The sequence below is a fragment of the Ixodes scapularis genome, unplaced genomic scaffold (genome assembly GCF_016920785.2).
Source record: "Ixodes scapularis isolate PalLabHiFi unplaced genomic scaffold, ASM1692078v2 PGA_scaffold0__279_contigs__length_252992795, whole genome shotgun sequence".
NCBI classification, from domain to species: domain Eukaryota; kingdom Metazoa; phylum Arthropoda; class Arachnida; order Ixodida; family Ixodidae; genus Ixodes; species Ixodes scapularis.
Window position 1 is genome coordinate 89351907 of NW_024609835.1, and position 16360 is coordinate 89368266.

The following is a 16360-nucleotide window of genomic DNA, read 5'->3' on the forward strand; positions in this document are numbered from 1 at the left end:
GATGGTCACGAGCCGATGGGCGCCAGCTTGCCAGCCGCTACATAACACTGCCTATCAACACAAAGGGGTTACGGCTCTTGTACCGCAGCAAGCGGCACCCCTCGGCTCTTCTTGTAGTGTTCTGCAGTCCGCCGCTGTGCATAGAGACTACGGTCAAATTCGCTCAACCCGAGCTGGCTTCGTGCAGTGAGCATGTGGCAGTAGGGCAGGAGCATTGCCTTTCTGAAACCACACGTACAATCAGTGGCAGACGTTGCATCATGTGTCTGCAGAGGGTCCGCTGGAAAAGTGAAGGTGACGTTCCACGTGCTTGAATGCGTATGGAGTCAACAACCGGCTGTATAGTTCCAGGTCTTTATCACCGTTTGTTATGAGTCGTCTCTTGAGAAAGAATGTTGCCGCCTTGTGCATCCGCTCCTTCCTTGTGTGCACGAAGCAGAAAAACTTGGTCACAAAGTCTTCTAATGAGCTGTATCGCTCAACGGTGCTCTTCAACTTGGCGTTGATACTTTCGGCGCGGTTATTTGTTGAGTTGAGGTAGTTACCGCAGGACCACTTACTACCCATTATCCATTCGTGGTGGATGCCATGCCAGTTAGACTCGAAGTAGTCGAGCACCGCCTTCGACGACGAGGACTTCAGGGTTTCGTACAGTTGTTGGTATTGATCTTCATCTTTTGCATACACCATTCGGTGAAGTATATCAAGTGCCATTTCTTGAGCTGGCCTTGTTATTCCGAGCTTTTGTATGCTAATTTCTCGTCGGAACGTCTGCAGGGTGTGGAAAGCACAGATGTGCAAGGAAGACTGCGGAAGAAGCTCCGTGACAATCTGCCTTTCCTTCAGGTCTTTGTCAGCCATGGTGATCTTCACGGAGTCGCAGCTCTTGTTCAGTTTTTTAAACACATTAAAAAACCACCGCAAAGTGTCACCATCTTCAGCGAACAGACAAACTGAAACAATTTCGCTTTCACCATTTCCATCTTTCACGAGCATAAGAAAACATAACATCCTTGTTTCTAGCAACTTGTATGTTGCGTCAATAAAGATTATTTCAGGGTAGTCCTTCAAAGATCTTTTCATGGCGTCATAATGAAAGAATATCGCTCTAAGTTCATTGTTCTCGTCCGTTAGCAATTGAACTGTCGACTTGTACTTCTGTTGGAGCGTTTTGACACTTGCTTCTAGGTCATTTCTTGAACACGCTTGCTTCTTTTTGGCTGCGAGGTTAGAAAGGTCTCTCAGTGTGATCACTCTGTTGCTTTCAGTCTCAAGATGCTCCCTTAGCAACTTCTTATTCGCCTTGAGCTCCAGCATCGATGTGGCTTTGGCTTGCAGGTCAGGTGGCAATCTCCGCTGCTGAGGCAAGTGGCTGAAGTGGTGTTTGGACACGGTGTGGTTGTCATGTTGAAGTGATGGACTTCGAACCTCGAGGTAGGCTTCATCTTTGCTTGCGACAAGGTAGATGTGAAACCCACAGTCGTGTTTGAAGGTCCTGCACAAAATGCACAATTGTTAGAAAGTGTAAACTATTTAATAGAAGAATCAGGATGTAACATAGACAAATGCTGCTGTGTGACGAGTGCTTAAAGCACAGAGGGCAGTGAAGGCTGTCCTGTGTGTCTCAGACTGCAGATCTGAGACGTGCTTCCGGGGAAAGAGCAACCGCATTATACGTAGGGCACTGCTGTCCCCGAGTATTCGAGCCGAGAGTCAACAGTCCTCATTTTGGCTATTATTTTTCTTATTTTGTTTCATTTCACAGACATCACACCCGTTTTTGGGTGAAAAGAGCGACTCCCTAATTTAACGGCTCCCGAACTTCCCGAGCTTAAAGCGAGTCAAGTATACACTTCGTATCACCACACTCGTACTACGAAAAGGCATTCCTAGCGCTCAAAAACTAACGTTCCAGAGGAATGCGACAGCGTACATTCAACGGTAATCATGGGGCGCTCACACATCAAGAGCGTTCCGCACCAGCCACCGGCACCCCACATGGCGTGTAAGGGACTACGACGTCAAACGACGACTTTCCCGTCGTTTGAGAGAACCTGCGGACCGGTTCTCACCGGAACTTAACGGCGGCGTCACATTCCAGCGAGAAACCGGCCCGAATTTTTTTTAAATGACGGGAAAGCCGTCGTTTCCAAATCACGGGGTGGCCTAATGCCGGCTGTGTGAATAAGGCCTAACCCTGCATCGTGTTTGAAGAAATAAAGATAAAACAATCACTCACGAAGACGCTCGAGCAGACGTTTGTGTTGTGAACTTCTTGCCCCCGTGGATGCAGCAGTATTTGATGCCCTGGTGCTTTAGCGCCTCGGACATCTTGTTCGCAATCTTTCCTACTCTCTTCTTCGCGGCCGAAATGGGGCGTGCATCTCTCCTTTATAGATGCACAAATTGGGCCGAACTGTAGACTTCAATCTTCTTCTCAACATCTCAAAAACTTCCGAACCGATCACCCACGTGGAAGGTCACCGCCGTAGCAACCGGTGGTTGCCCATGCAGCGCCAAGGAAGGAGCCTCGGCGAAGTTGTTGTCCTCGACAAAGTCGTCGTCCGACAACGCCATCTTTTCCGCGCGTTTCGGACCCGTAGCAACTGGCGGTGGCTTTTTCGGACGCCGATGAACAGTCCTCGACGATGAAGAGACATCGACGAAGTCGTCGTCCCACAGCGGCATCCTTTCCACGGGTTTCGGTGAACACGGACGCCGCAGGAGCCGTGTAGCGTGTGGGCGCGTGGGAGGCGGGAAAGAAAACCCGGAACCGGTAATGCGACGTCACAAAAGCAGCCAGCCAATCGGACAAAACTGCCGGCATAATTAATGAATAAGGATGGCTAGTTGGGCTAGTTGGTTTTGCATCATGGTGTAATACGCCAAAACAACAGGGACAAAAACGAAGATAGAACCAGACAGGACGCGGCGTAACTTTGAACTGAATTGTTTATTTAAATGACAGAATTAAAAAAAAAAATTTAGAATATAAAAGCAGGCACACTTGGCAGAATACCAAAGATATGGTCTAAAAAAACACCCCCCTCAAATGCCAGCATGATTGGTTCCTCAAATAGTAGAATTCTTTATCACTCAATGACAAAGAGGGAGCGCTTATACAAGTATTGTCGTGGTGGGACCTAATCAGGAAGGCTTCATGAATTTCTCTTGCCGTTTTTGTTTTGTAATGGCCCATGACAGAGGTGTCACCAAAGATGGGGCTGCACTTTTCAGAGTTGGGCCCGCAATCGCAACGGTCACAGTGGACCGCTAAGTGGCCAGACGGGGACTGCCTGATCGCCAACGCATGCTCTCTGGCCCTCTCATTAACGCACCTCCCCGTCTGGCCAACGTACACCTTACCACATGATAAGGGGATTTTGTACGTGACACTGGTGGCGCCCTCGCGGAACTTAGTGACATATCGTTTTTTGCACGACTCTTGTGGCACATCCGATTCCTCTCCTAATCTGCTTATCCTTTTACACAGTGAAGATACTTTATTCGGTGCTGAAAAAACGACTGGTGTGTGAAAGCGATGGGCCACCTTCTTCAGGCCTGTTGTCTTGCCTTACATTCACAAGATGTCCCACAATCTGAGCGCCGACAGTAGAGCGCCACGACGTTAGCGCGCGCGACACGAGAGCGCCGCGACGTTAGCGCGCGCGACACTATAGCGCCGCGACGTTAGAGCGCGCGACACTATTGCGTTGCGACGTTTGAGCGCGCGACTCGAGAGCGCAGCGACATTAGGGAGTTTTCGTAGATCGTTTTCGCCGTGCCGCAATGCTCTCCGCAACCCGCTACGATACCCGGAACTCTACAGCGAAAGCTATCGGCGCGCAGGCGCAGTAGCGGCTTCTTCGTTGTGGAGGGCTTAGCGGAGGGGGAAACGCTGTCTACGAAAACTCCCTATTAGCTCGCATGTCCTTAAAGCGCCGGTAACGAGAGCGCACAACCAGTCTAGCGCGAGTGGCCCGACCGGACCGACCACTTGTTTGGGCAAAGCGTGTTTTATGCAAAATTGGCAGGGATTCATGCCGCGGAATTCAGCAAGAACATTGCAAAATGAGTAGACGAAATTTTTGCGCGTGACAAACCAAGAAACGTTACAAAAAACGGACAGCAAAAAAAATATTTGCAGAGTGTATTTTCGCAGAAAAAAAAAAACACTGCAGCTGACCTAGCTTGATTAGCTCTTTGATTTTGTATATCACAGATTTGCAGGGGAGGTTTTCCTGTATCCGTCAAAAGACTGGAAAGATCTGCGTCCGATAAATTTGCGCTGAGGTTTCCTTGAATCAGTTTTTTACTAATACTTTTTTAGCGGTGAGCTTTCTTCATTACGGACATGGACGTCAGAATACCATTTACACTTATGCGAGAGACGTCTAAATAGCCACCAAATAGATGGGAGCCCAAATGCCTGTCAAGAATAGGCCAAATATAGCAAAAAGTGAACTGTTTATAATATATCCAAGAGGCGCACCGCATCACTGTGAAGAAATCTTAGACTCGCGGCTCTACTCAACTGCAAACTTTCCCGGTACCTATATGCCTCAGCCCACTCCCCTGCCCCCTTTTCTCTCCGATGTTAGTAAACAATTGGTTAGAAAGAGTCTTACCCGTTTTGTTATTATTTTTTTATTCAAGACAGAGCCAATCAAAAATCACCGCACAATTTTGTTCTGTCTCTGGAGCCGCGGGTACTTCACATATTTTGCGGTGTTCGCTCAAATAGGGTGTGCTCTCGTGCCGCGCGCTGAACTGGTCATGCGCTCTCGTGTCGTGCGCTCTCATGTCAAGCGCGCTAATGTCGCAGCGCCCTCGTGTCGCGCGCTCTAACGTCGGCGCTCGAGTGTCGCGCGCTCTAAAGGCGCTCTCCCGATAAATAGTCCTCATTCCTATCGAGCATAGTATGGCTTAAGACGAAAGACGTCCACTACTGAAGGTCGTTGCTGGTGGCGTCTTGCACTCTTCCAAAAAAAGTAGCAGTACTTCGTCCTTTTTGGGGACTAAATCGGTGTCACTAAGAGTGAACCCCCAAACCGCCAAAACTTTGGTTTAGTTCCTTTCTATTGATCCCTTGAGGTCAAACTTTTGATCCGTTAAAAGAAGTGTTTTTGATCTCTACAGCAGGGCATCAGGGACTAAGTTTAACTCTTCAGGGGATTAATTATGGTTCCTTGAGAGCCGTCGTGTCCAAAATTGGGAAAGTAACTCTGATCCCTTTGAGGATCAACAGTGGTGATTGGGGACTAACTTTTTTTTATTGGGGACTAAATTTTGTCCCTTTGGGGATTAACTTTGTCACTTAAAGGGATGATATTTATAGGGACGGGGAAGTAACTTCCCTCTCTTTAAGGATCAATTTTGACCCTTTCAGGGATGAATTTTACGGTAATGAGGGAGTAAATTTCGTTCCTTTGAGGATCAATTTTGACCCTTTTAGAAATTAATTTTATGGTAATGAGGGAGTAACTTTCGTCTTTTTGAAGACGAATTTCGACACTTTTAGAGACGAATTTACTAGTAATGAGACCCTTCCTCTTTGAATAGGAGTGAAAGTTTTGTGGCATTAAATAGCTTCCTATTCAGCAAAGGCCAATTGTGAAACTTGTTTGAAAAGGTATCTGTTCTGAAAAGTTGCCCAAAGTGTCTTTTCAGAACAGGAATGTATTCAATACCGCATACCTTTCACTCCCATTCTCAGCTAAAAGGTGGAAATATTGCAGTACATCTGAAAAGTCGCACACATTTATTTGTGAAAAGCAAGCCTTTGTTGTTAAACAAGCAGCATTATGTCCTACCTTAATATAAATGGTAATGATGCCTGCGTAGACAAGATATCTGGAAAACACTCGTAGAACTTTCAGGCAGGCTTTAACAGCCAACATCACCATTTAACAGAACACGTTGCACCAGCTATCTGTAGAAAAAAAATTAGCACTTTCATTGTGGAAATACATTCATTCTGGAACTACACAACACCGAAAATAAAAACAATTGCACATCACAAAGAAGTATACAAGAAAATACTTCCACCTTGGCAGTGAAGGACTTGCCGAAATTTAATATGACTAGGCATCTACAATGGTTCTTAGTGCCGCGGAACGAGCCCAAAAAGTTGGTGTTTGCACATTAGAAGTTTAAGCATTCACTGAATGTGCACATTACCTGTTGAAATTGTAAGACATTTCGCCTCCCTTTTGTGAAAAATGAGACCAACTTGCCAGGGCCAATGGTGGGCATGCTTGCAGAGTTAGCAATGCTTGTAAACAGTGACATCATTTTGTTCTAAGCACAGCAAGCAGAAGGCGATATTTCATCTGCCCGTTGTGCCTATCGAAAGTAACAACTATGGCTAACTCCATCATCTGCAGACATGACTGCTATTGACACTGGCCAGTTTTTAGACGCGAAGTATCTCTTGCTCGGGTTTATGTCCCGCGGCGTCGTTGTCCGCACCCACACTACGCATGCGCAACTCTCCTCCTTTCCTTTCTCCAACAGCTGCGCGTTACTCTCTCCGCTCTCTCTCTCTCTCTACCAGCTGCGTGCACTTCGCGTGCGTTCGCTTCTACTCAAACCGCACGCTCGTGCGCAACTCTCCTCCCCTAGTCTCCTCTCCTTCAAGTGAAGGAGAGGAGACGGGAAGCCGCGTTGGTTCGTGAACGTCGAGCAGCAGAACCTGAGGTTCGGGACCGTGAAGTTCAACGCAAACGTACGAAGCGAGTGGCGGAACCCGACCTTCGAGAACGGGAAGCCGCGTTGGTTCGTGAACGTCGAGCAGCAGAACCTGAGGTTCGGGACCGTGAAGTTCAACAACGTTACTAACACCGTTAATAACGATCCGCGATGCTCCGCATGACCCCATGGTTCCCCTCGGGAGGATGGTTTAATTTTTTTGGTCTTACTTTTCATGTGAAGGGAGTCAAGCTTTGAAATTTCTGCAGGAAAAATTCACATTTGTTTCAATTTTAATTGAGCTTTCTACATGCAGGATCAGATTTTTTTCTGGCTGCTCGTTTCACAGCACTACAAGATATTCTAGACAACCTATAATTAATTCAAGAATAAGAACATTTGGAGAAAAAACGGCTACCAAAAGACAGCTTTTTCAATGTCCTTTGTTTCTTTCTTTAATGAAAATGAGTATAAAAATCAAACACCCTAGTAAAAAAGCTCCCAATCATAATATATGAGGCAGTAAAATTACTGGTATATTTACAAATTAAAAAAAGGAAACAAAAACGCTGGCGTGGGTTTTTGACCTTCAGGACTATACCTTCTCAAAAAATTACTAGTATATAGGATGACTCAAGTCACCCGGCTCGATCTAAAATGGACCGTAAAAATTGACGCCTGTACGTAGCAATCTAAACTTTTCGTCAAAGATGTATTTCGCAGTTTTTTTTGCTTTTTTTGTAAAATTACAAAGCGTAGCTTTTTTCTGTAAAAAATAGTGCCAAGAAACTTGCCACGATCTACCGCGGGCGGCGACGCAGACGACCAAGTCCAGTAGCGGCGCGTTTAACATTCGTATCGATAGAAGTCGTCGAAAGCAGCGTCCGAAGGTGCAGCCGACCACCGAAAGAAAGCAGACAACACGCAGTCGAAATCCGTTGGCAGCAAAAGCGGCATCGTTATGCAGACGCATATTTTTTTTTTTTTTACTTTAAGTTTTGCTTTTATAGTCTGCATTTATTTTTAACCAATGGGTCATTTCAAAGAAGATTATGTTCATTTTAATAAACGTCGGTGGTAGCAAGCCTTCGCGATAAGGTGGTAGCGCCATCTATCAACACGAACCGCCCGCCGTAGTCCTTGGCAAGTTTCTTGGCCTATGTTCTACAGAAATAGAGCTACGCTTTGTAATTCTACAAGTAAACACCGACCTGTGAAATACACCTATGAAGAAAAGTTTAGATTGCTACGTGAAGGCGACGATTTTTACGGTCCATTCTATATCGAGCCTGTTGACTTGGGTCACTCTATATTTATAAATTAAAAAAAAAAAAAAACCTGGCATGTGTTTTTTACTTTTAGGAATATATTTGCTCAAGAAAGTAAAAATAATGTTCACTTAAATGCGAATGCATTTCTTCAGTGCATTACACAAGAACAGAAAAGCTTTCTTTTAACGACATGTGTGAAGGAAAAAAACATTTTTTTTAAAATTCAGGCTGGTGCCCATGCAGAGCAGCCTTGAATGTTTGAGACCTACAAGTCTCTTAAAATAAACAAATTTGCGACGATATTTAACGAAGTACTGAAGGTCGAAAACCCATGCCAGGCAAAAACAAAGTGCAACAGCTTCCAGAAGGCCCTCTGTCTGATAGGCCTGATTTACAAAAAGTCCCCTGCAGCACTCTGTTGATGTCCTGGGACACACTGCGATAGAATAGACTGCGGGGCACGTCTGAAACAAAGGTTGGGAATTAAGAGAAATCATAAAATCGAAGACTTTGCAACAAAAAAGAGGCCTACCCATAGAGCAGAGGCAGGTAACTGATGATAGACTAGCTGAAACAGGTACAGTACATACTCCCTAAACCTAACACCCCAAACAAGTTACCAAAATATCCGTCCTGCTAAATCAATGTTAAATGGGTCGTTGGAGCAGCTGGAATATCTTCTCCAGGCTAGGTCATCATCGGTTACCAAGACTTCACCACGTGATTCGACTGGTAAGCCAAGGAGTAGCGAAACAACGGAAAAAATGGACCATCCCCGGGAAACATTAAGTTTCGGGAGCACTGCGATATCTAAAACTCCTAGATGTGGTTGCTGTATATGCAAAGGCTCTTAACGCGGATGCAGTTAAGATCATTAAAGCCAAAAAGGTATTTTGTTTATAACGAAAAATTCAGCCTTCAGGCTCAAAATACAAACGTGAGATTGTCATTTAAGAATATTGTTGATCATATTAAGCCAATTTGTGAACACGACGGGTATATTTCAAATTTTGTTGAAGTATCCCTGTAAAATATTTACATACCACATAGCACAGACATTTCAGGATTTTTTTTGTCCAACCACCCTCTACAGTATACTTTGTTTAATCTTCGTCGGGGTGCAGCGGATGCTACGAGTCATCAAAGCAAATTTCAAACCGTGCGAGTTTCATGTGTCCTTAGAAAGCGGCGCAGTGACACGTGTTATGTGCTATGTTCAAAGAGCACGATTGAATAAGGGTGGCGATGTGGGTTAGTGGGTTCATACTGACGAAAAGGAAAACAGCGCAAAGTAAACGAAGTGCAAACAGGACAAGCGCTGCTGTGAACTGAACTTTAATGACATGAAAACAAAACAAACAAAACAGCAACCCCGCCCACGTGACATGATACCTCCACCACGTGTCCAAAAAAAAAACAATCTTTTTACTACTAAAACCCCGTGACGTTTGGCTTACGCAGTTCGCGCCTGCTTTGATAATTGCGGGCGCCTCTAAAATTTCTCTATTCACTTTGTCCTTTCCATTGCCAATAATACCAGTCTTACTGAAGATAGGTTTGCACCGACATCCGTGACAATGCAATGGCAGATGCCCCCCTACAGCTTCCACCACCGACCGCAACGACAAGTCACGCTCCCGTAGTCTGTGATTAACACATCTGCCCGTCTGGCCGACGTAGGCTTTTCCACACGTTAGTGGAATCGTGTGCGAAACTCCCACCTTGCAAGCAACATATTGTTTCTCATGCTTCACATGTTCGCCGAGCAAGCGGGGCCTTTGTCCTTCTTATCGCCAACTCTCCCACATAGTTGCGCCAGCTTAAGGCCTGTCCAAACAGGATACTACAAAACTCACGACTCCGGCAAATCGTGCAGCGCTCCGCTTCAGGCCGTCGGAGGGAAATTTCCCTCCATCAAAGCTCCCGGGGGGAAACTTCCCCCCGTCAAATCTCCCCCTCGTTTCCTCCACGGCGACCTTGCTCTGCTCATCACGTGAGTCCGGAGAGCCACTCACACGCTCTGTTGGCTGTCGGTCAATCGCTCAAGGCCTCCGCTCACAATACGGAACCGCGTCGGACGCCATCACGACGAAAGTGAATCTCGACAAAGAAAGCAGATCCGAGGCGGCGAAACGCACCCTTCGACGCAGGAATGTCCCAAATTCACCCGAAGCCGGACCCCCTTGGCCTTCGAGCCAAGGCGACGGCGGTACGCGAGGGCGTTGGCAAGGTGAGCCAGACGCAGGTGGCGTGTGACGTCAGAGAAAAGTGGAGGAGGCGAGGAGAGAAGTCGTGATCGTGGAAATTTTCACGACTCCTGCAAAAACTTTTACGACTCCGACAAATCGTAAAAATAGAAGTGTCCGCTTCGATTTTCACGATTTGTCGAAGTCGTGTGTTTTGTGGTGTTCTGCTAGGACACCCCTTTAGACGGAGCGGAAAACACCAATGGCACATCGCACCTCAAAGCAACTTTTTTCCAGTTGTGTGAAATTTTATGGAGATACGGTATTACGAGCGGTCTCATATTTGGCCTTTCCCTCCGGGTACGGGGTTCCTCCTTGAGTTTCTTTAACAAACTTTCCGCAACGCTCAATAAAACCGAAGTTGGGAAACCTGCCACTGTCAGTCTCTCAACCTGTCGGGCAAAACTATCGTTAACGACATGATGACATGACTTCTCGAGTGCAGCTTGTAGGCAAGACGAGGCAGTCCTTCTCTTTACCAGCTTACAGTGCGATGAATCATATGGAAGAAGACCCTTCTTTGAGCGTGGGTGATAAGTCCAGCAAACGTGTTTAGCAATGAATTATACTCTCAAATCCAAAAGTTGTAGGTAAGCCCCATTCTGGAGTTCGTGAGTGAAAGTGAGCCCCTCCGATTGATGTGTGAAGACTTCTAAAACATACCTCACGACATCTGTGTCACATATGCCCTCCAACCTAATAAACAAAACCAAAAAGTCATCCACGTAACGAAACACTTTACAAACGCGCTCGTCATCCAGTTTTTAAGGTATAGGCCCTATCGCACTTGGCTAAAAAAATATCCCAAAGCACAGGCGCCACCGATGAACTAATACAAACTCCTTTTTTCTGAACGTAAAGCTTACCGTTAAATAGGACACATGTTGTGTCCTGTTTAACGGTATCTTGTTAAGGCACATAAAGTGAATGCACCCCTGCGGACTATCGTTACCAAGAAGGGGGCGTGGCAGAGACAGGTCAATCTATTCCTGCAAGAGAACATTAGTCGGTTAGAGGCATGTGATTCTTTTTTGGTGGGCTTCACCATAAGAGAACTAACGGCGCGTTTATGACGGGACTGGAGCCGCAACCGCAAAGCAGATCTTCGCGTTGGGGAACATTTTCCCCAACCGCGTCACCGAACCAATGGGACCTCCCTGCGAGAGCTTCCATTCGCTAGCAGCGAGAATGCACCATATTGGGGGTGGTCGTGGCCTTATCAGGGCACTCACTGCTCCTAAAAGCTTGAGCAACATCGTTAGTAAGCAACATATTACCTTTTCTGTGAGCTTTAGGGCTGGATAGTCGTCTACGATGTTGGAGATTGTAGGGGGTATGCTGATGTACTCTCTTTGCCCAAAACGTCCTCTCCATGGTATCTTTTACCATCTCCATATACGTAGCCGTTTCCTCCCTTTCTCTTCTCATTGCGTCAATGTGATCGGCTAGGGAATTTCAATCTTCAGTCGTGGGCGGGGATACTTGCAGCCTACTAAAATTACGAGGAACGAAAAAGAAAGGACAGGCAGACAGTCTTGATTAACTAGCACCAGCTTGTTTTCGCCCAGGGATGGGCAAAATACATGCAAATATGTATCGAAATAAAAATACAAAATACTTCGTCAAAAATGTATATAATTACAAATCTAATTACATTTCGAAAAAAGCATTTAAATACAAGATACAAATACAACCAAATGTATTTGGTCTCCTCCAAATACTTTTCCAAATACAGTCCTCAAAATTTGCGTCAGCGACTTCAGGGCACCTGCAACGGGTTTCTGGATATCTCATTTTAATTTTGCATCGCACACTCGGGAGTTAGTGTGCGAGGCTCTAGTACGTAATAGAAATATAAGCACGAAAAAATGTAATAAGCTTGGACGTAATAGGTGGAAAAAGTACAGAGCTTCAAGCAGCTTTTTTTTGTCGATTACATTTTGGTATAGACCAACAAAGAACCGAGACGACCGAGACGCGCAGCACTAGCTAGATAATTTTTTTATTGTTGCAACTCGCACCAGTTACAAAAATCTGGACGACCGCGCGTTTAGAATGTTCCAGGCAAAAATATGGAGGGAAATCAGGCTGGAAAGCATCGCAAGTTGCCACAGGCACTTATTTAGCCAGTCTACTTGTGAACGTCGATTTCGTCACTATTCTTGCCCTAGACTAGCACCGTAATCACAAAGTCATTAAACGCTTGTGCGTGATTGAGAGACACTGCATTCGGTGCAGAACGTAGTTTTCTTCCTGCTCTGGTCAGTGACAATAAATTTGAGGGATGTATTTTCGCCCACAAAATTGTATTTAATTACAATTGTATTTGAAATACCCACGTTTTAGTATTTAAATACACACGTCAAATACATTACCCAATTTGTAATTAAATACAAATGCAAAATACACAAAGTACTTGAAATACGTATTTCAAATACTTGTATTTCAAATACTGCCCATCTCTGTTTTCGCCCTAAACTTCTGTTCATAAATCAACCCTTTTCGATATGTCTGCTCTCCACCTGTGGTCGGATATTTTTTTTTACATCACAAGTATTTCGCTGATAACATTCAAGAGACAAAGGAGCTTAGAAGCCCGAAATCAATAGTTTAAAGAGCCCAAGAATCAGATACTATTCAGTGAGTTCAACACCTCCTAAATCGCAAGGCTTTAGTGTTGCTGGATTCTACAGCCTCTCATAGGTCATCGTAAGGCAGACTGGAAAAAGCGTTGCATTAGCATTCAGCTGGAACACGTATTCTCACCAACTGAACACCAGTTCTAGGCCAATGCTAACATAGCACTGTCCACTTTGTACCCCGCAGTGAAATATGACAATCGAAAAAGAAAATAAGGAAATGAAGTGCTAAGGTATTAGTATTTAGGAGGTATTCGGCCAACTCAAAATTAAAGTGTCCTTTTAATGAAGCTGTAGCAACCTTTTGTGCCGTGATGACAACTGTTCATGGCATGTACACATTTATTTTTACATGACGTGTTTTTATTTTGGTTTGCGGCTACTTCTGTTCCAAAATGACGATGCTATTTGGTATAATCATATGCTTTATGTAAGATAGTGTCATAAAGCATAGTGTCTGTCATAACCAGACCCTGAGAAGAAAAAGTTTTTTGAAACAGTTTGTAAGGAACACAAGTGTCAAAAAATAAATTTTAGGCAAAAACATTTTTGGAGCAATATTGACGGCACTAGATTAATTTCAAATTCTGCGCGAAAAGTTCATGACGTCTCGGAACGGTAATGCTTACTTTTCACCTCAATAAGATGGTCATCCCCTTTCTCCACCTCAACGCAATGGCCAAGGCAATCCACCTGTCCTCCCCGCACCCGAAATGCCCAGAGAAAACTAGGGGAAAGGACGTGACTACGAAGTAAATCGCGTCTCGCGCAATCATTACCTGTTTTAGCAGCGACCCATGACCTGTTGTTTATCTTTGTTGCATATTTAATACTGTTGAATTGTTACGATATTACTATTGTTATAATATGTATGTGCCTCTCCACCTCTGTATTACCTTCGGGCCTTGAGGGTGCTTTCAATAAATAAATAAATAAATATTGCTCTAAACATTTTTTTTATTCGCGTAAAATTTAATTTTTTGACACGCATCTCCTAAACAGACTGTTTGATAATGCTCAGAGTCCAAAGCAAAAACAACCATCAAATGGCAACAAGCATAGAAAAAAATGAAAGCCGTTTACAATTCCCTGTAAGGCCGGTTGGAGCGCAGCTCTTGAGGAGGAGGATGGAAGCGTACTGAGGGACAGGTGACTCCTTAATGTCACGTGAGCTCATGGGAGGTCGGGTGACGTCAAGGGGGTCACGTGACCTCGGGGGAGGGGAGGGTCACGTGACCTCAGGAGAATCACGTGACCTCAGGCGGCCACGTGACCTCAAGAGGTCACGTGACTTCAGGGGTCACATGACCTCAGGGGGCTCATGTGACCTTGACGATTACGATTTGATGACGTCACTGATGACGTCATCAGTGATGATGACGATGACAATGCGGATGACGATGACGTCATGAGGTTGCATGCAACCTGGATTGCATGCAACAGGTTGCATACAACTCGTTGCATGCAACTCCCGAAGGAACCCGAGGTCCTCCCGAGGTCCTACCGAAGAAACCCGAGGTCCTCCCGGGGTCCTCCCGAAGGGACCCGAGGTCCTCTCGAAGGACCTCGGGTTCCTTCGGGACGACCTCGGGTTCCTTCGGTAGAACCTCGGGTCCCTTCAGAAAAAATTTACCCATAATGCACCGCGCGGTTACGCCGACGGCGACGGCGACGGCGACGCCGCTCAAGCCGGAAACGGGCGCCTAAGAGCTGCGCTCTAAAAACAAAACATTTTACACGAAGTTTACAAGAGCAGGGGCCTTAAACTCGTCAAACACAAAGTTCGAGCCGAAAGATTGAACGTCGGCAAAAAAAGCGCGAAGTCATCGTCGTGGTAGGCCAATTGGTGCGCTCCGTCAACTTCGGCCCCAACTTTTCCTTTAACGAGTTTAGAGGCCCCGCTTTGAACACCACAAAACACATTTCTAAGCCACGTGCACAAGATAAGTTATTTATTTATTTATTTATTCAAAGTACCTCAAAGGACTGTCGGCATTACATGAGGGGGGACTATACAGTCTGATTGACACGAATAAGGAATGGCAGTGAGCACGCCGACTCCATACAAACAACAATACACACCTGCGCGCATCAAAATAAACCAAACATTTGCACAGCTGGGTGACATAAAGCACATAATGACATGAAAAATAATAATACACACATCCGTTAACATCTCGAGTAATGCCAATTATAGATACAGTGCCCAGTTCACAAGGAAATAACATCGTTACACATTTTTAATTAGCTAAAATATATGTGGTTAACTCTGAACAAAAAAGTGCTGGGTCGGAAACTGAAACAACGGCCTCGGGAAGATCATTCCAGAGCTTGATATCTGTGGCAGGGAAGAATTATTGAATGACAATGATATCCCAAAAATGCGCTTAAAACTCTTAAACCTCGAATTCATAGATGTGACTTGCTCTGAAGTCGAGCTTCAACTTGCTCAAGTCCGTCTTGCGACGAGCAAGCGCGCTTCATAAACGCAATTTAACTTGAACCGATCTTGAACGGAGCTTGAAGCGAACTTGAAGTGCCCAAATTTCATGACTGGGTTGGACCTACCTTGAACGCGACTTCGTAGTGATTTCAACATGGCGGCTTGCTGATGTGATGTCGCATATGGGATCGCCGCGTCCAATATTTGTGTCCTGTAATTGCGGTGTTGCCCTTGGTGACGGGTATTTTTCGCCGAGAGAAGCGGCCATTCCTCCTTGATCGAGTGCATCCATGTGCGACAACTAACGGCAACAGCGCGGGAGCTGCTCGGCAGCGACTTGGCGGCCTGATCCGAACGGCGACAACAGGAGGCTGCCACTGATATCCAAGCTACAGTTGCTCGTCACGCTGCGACTTTTGTTGGCAGGATGTTTCTAGCTGTCAACATTTCACAACGGACGGCGTGCGGTGCAATCGGGAGAGTGACGCGTCTCATTGCAAGGCATCTGTCGCTCGGACGGCTCGGACTCGTCCACTTCCCCGGCGCCCCGAAATCATCCGCCTCCTTCGAGTAACCGGGTTCACGCACGCGTGCATGAAGAGCCCGGACCCCGGTGGCGATTATGCAGACATTTATGAGAACTTCAAAGCAGTTGCCTGCATAAACTATCAGGTGGGTTCCCCCGTTTACCGAAAATAAACAAGCCTCCAGAGCTTTTGGTGCGAAGAACCTGAGCAAGCATGTGTGGTGTGCACGCACGTTTACTGATGCAGTTCTTAAAAACAAAAAGCGCCGAAAAAATACAAGGACCCAGAAAAGGGGAAATAGGACAAGACGCCTCGTCCTGTTTCCCTTCGTCTGTGTCCCTGCATTTATCCGGCGCGTTCTGCTTGCAATGAACCAACTGGCCCAAATCTCCACTTCATTGCAGGAGTTATTGCCACTTCTGTGCTGTTTGTGCTGGATTACTTATTTAAAAAATACGAGTAGTATGTGTATGCCCCTTGCGTCAGTAAAATAAATATGGAAATTCAGGAATGCTTTCTAGTTTGGTGCTGCCAAGCATTTCAA

The 16360-nt window shown here is 45.7% G+C and overlaps 1 protein-coding gene across 1 annotated transcript; it reads right to left on the reverse strand.

Moving 5' to 3' along the window:
* Positions 1 to 258: 258 nt before the first annotated feature.
* On the reverse strand, positions 259 to 2688 carry LOC120843718. The gene is made up of 2 exons (XM_042292414.1): positions 2462 to 2688; positions 259 to 1495 (listed from the first exon to the last, which is right to left on the reverse strand). The coding sequence occupies exons 1-2, from the start codon at positions 2686 to 2688 to the stop codon at positions 259 to 261; spliced, it is 1464 nt and encodes a 487-aa protein (XP_042148348.1).
* Between the last annotated feature and the right edge of the window lie 13672 nt (positions 2689 to 16360).

Bases quoted from the DNA above. Each gene is read 5' to 3' on its own strand.
- LOC120843718 (XM_042292414.1), bottom strand. From the start codon at position 2,688: ATGCCGCTGTGGGACGACGACTTCGTCGATGTCTCTTCATCGTCGAGG. The intron at 1,496-2,461 runs GTTCGGAAGTTT...CATTTTGTGCAG, and splicing joins ACCTTCCACGTGGGTGATCG to GACCTTCAAACACGACTGTG.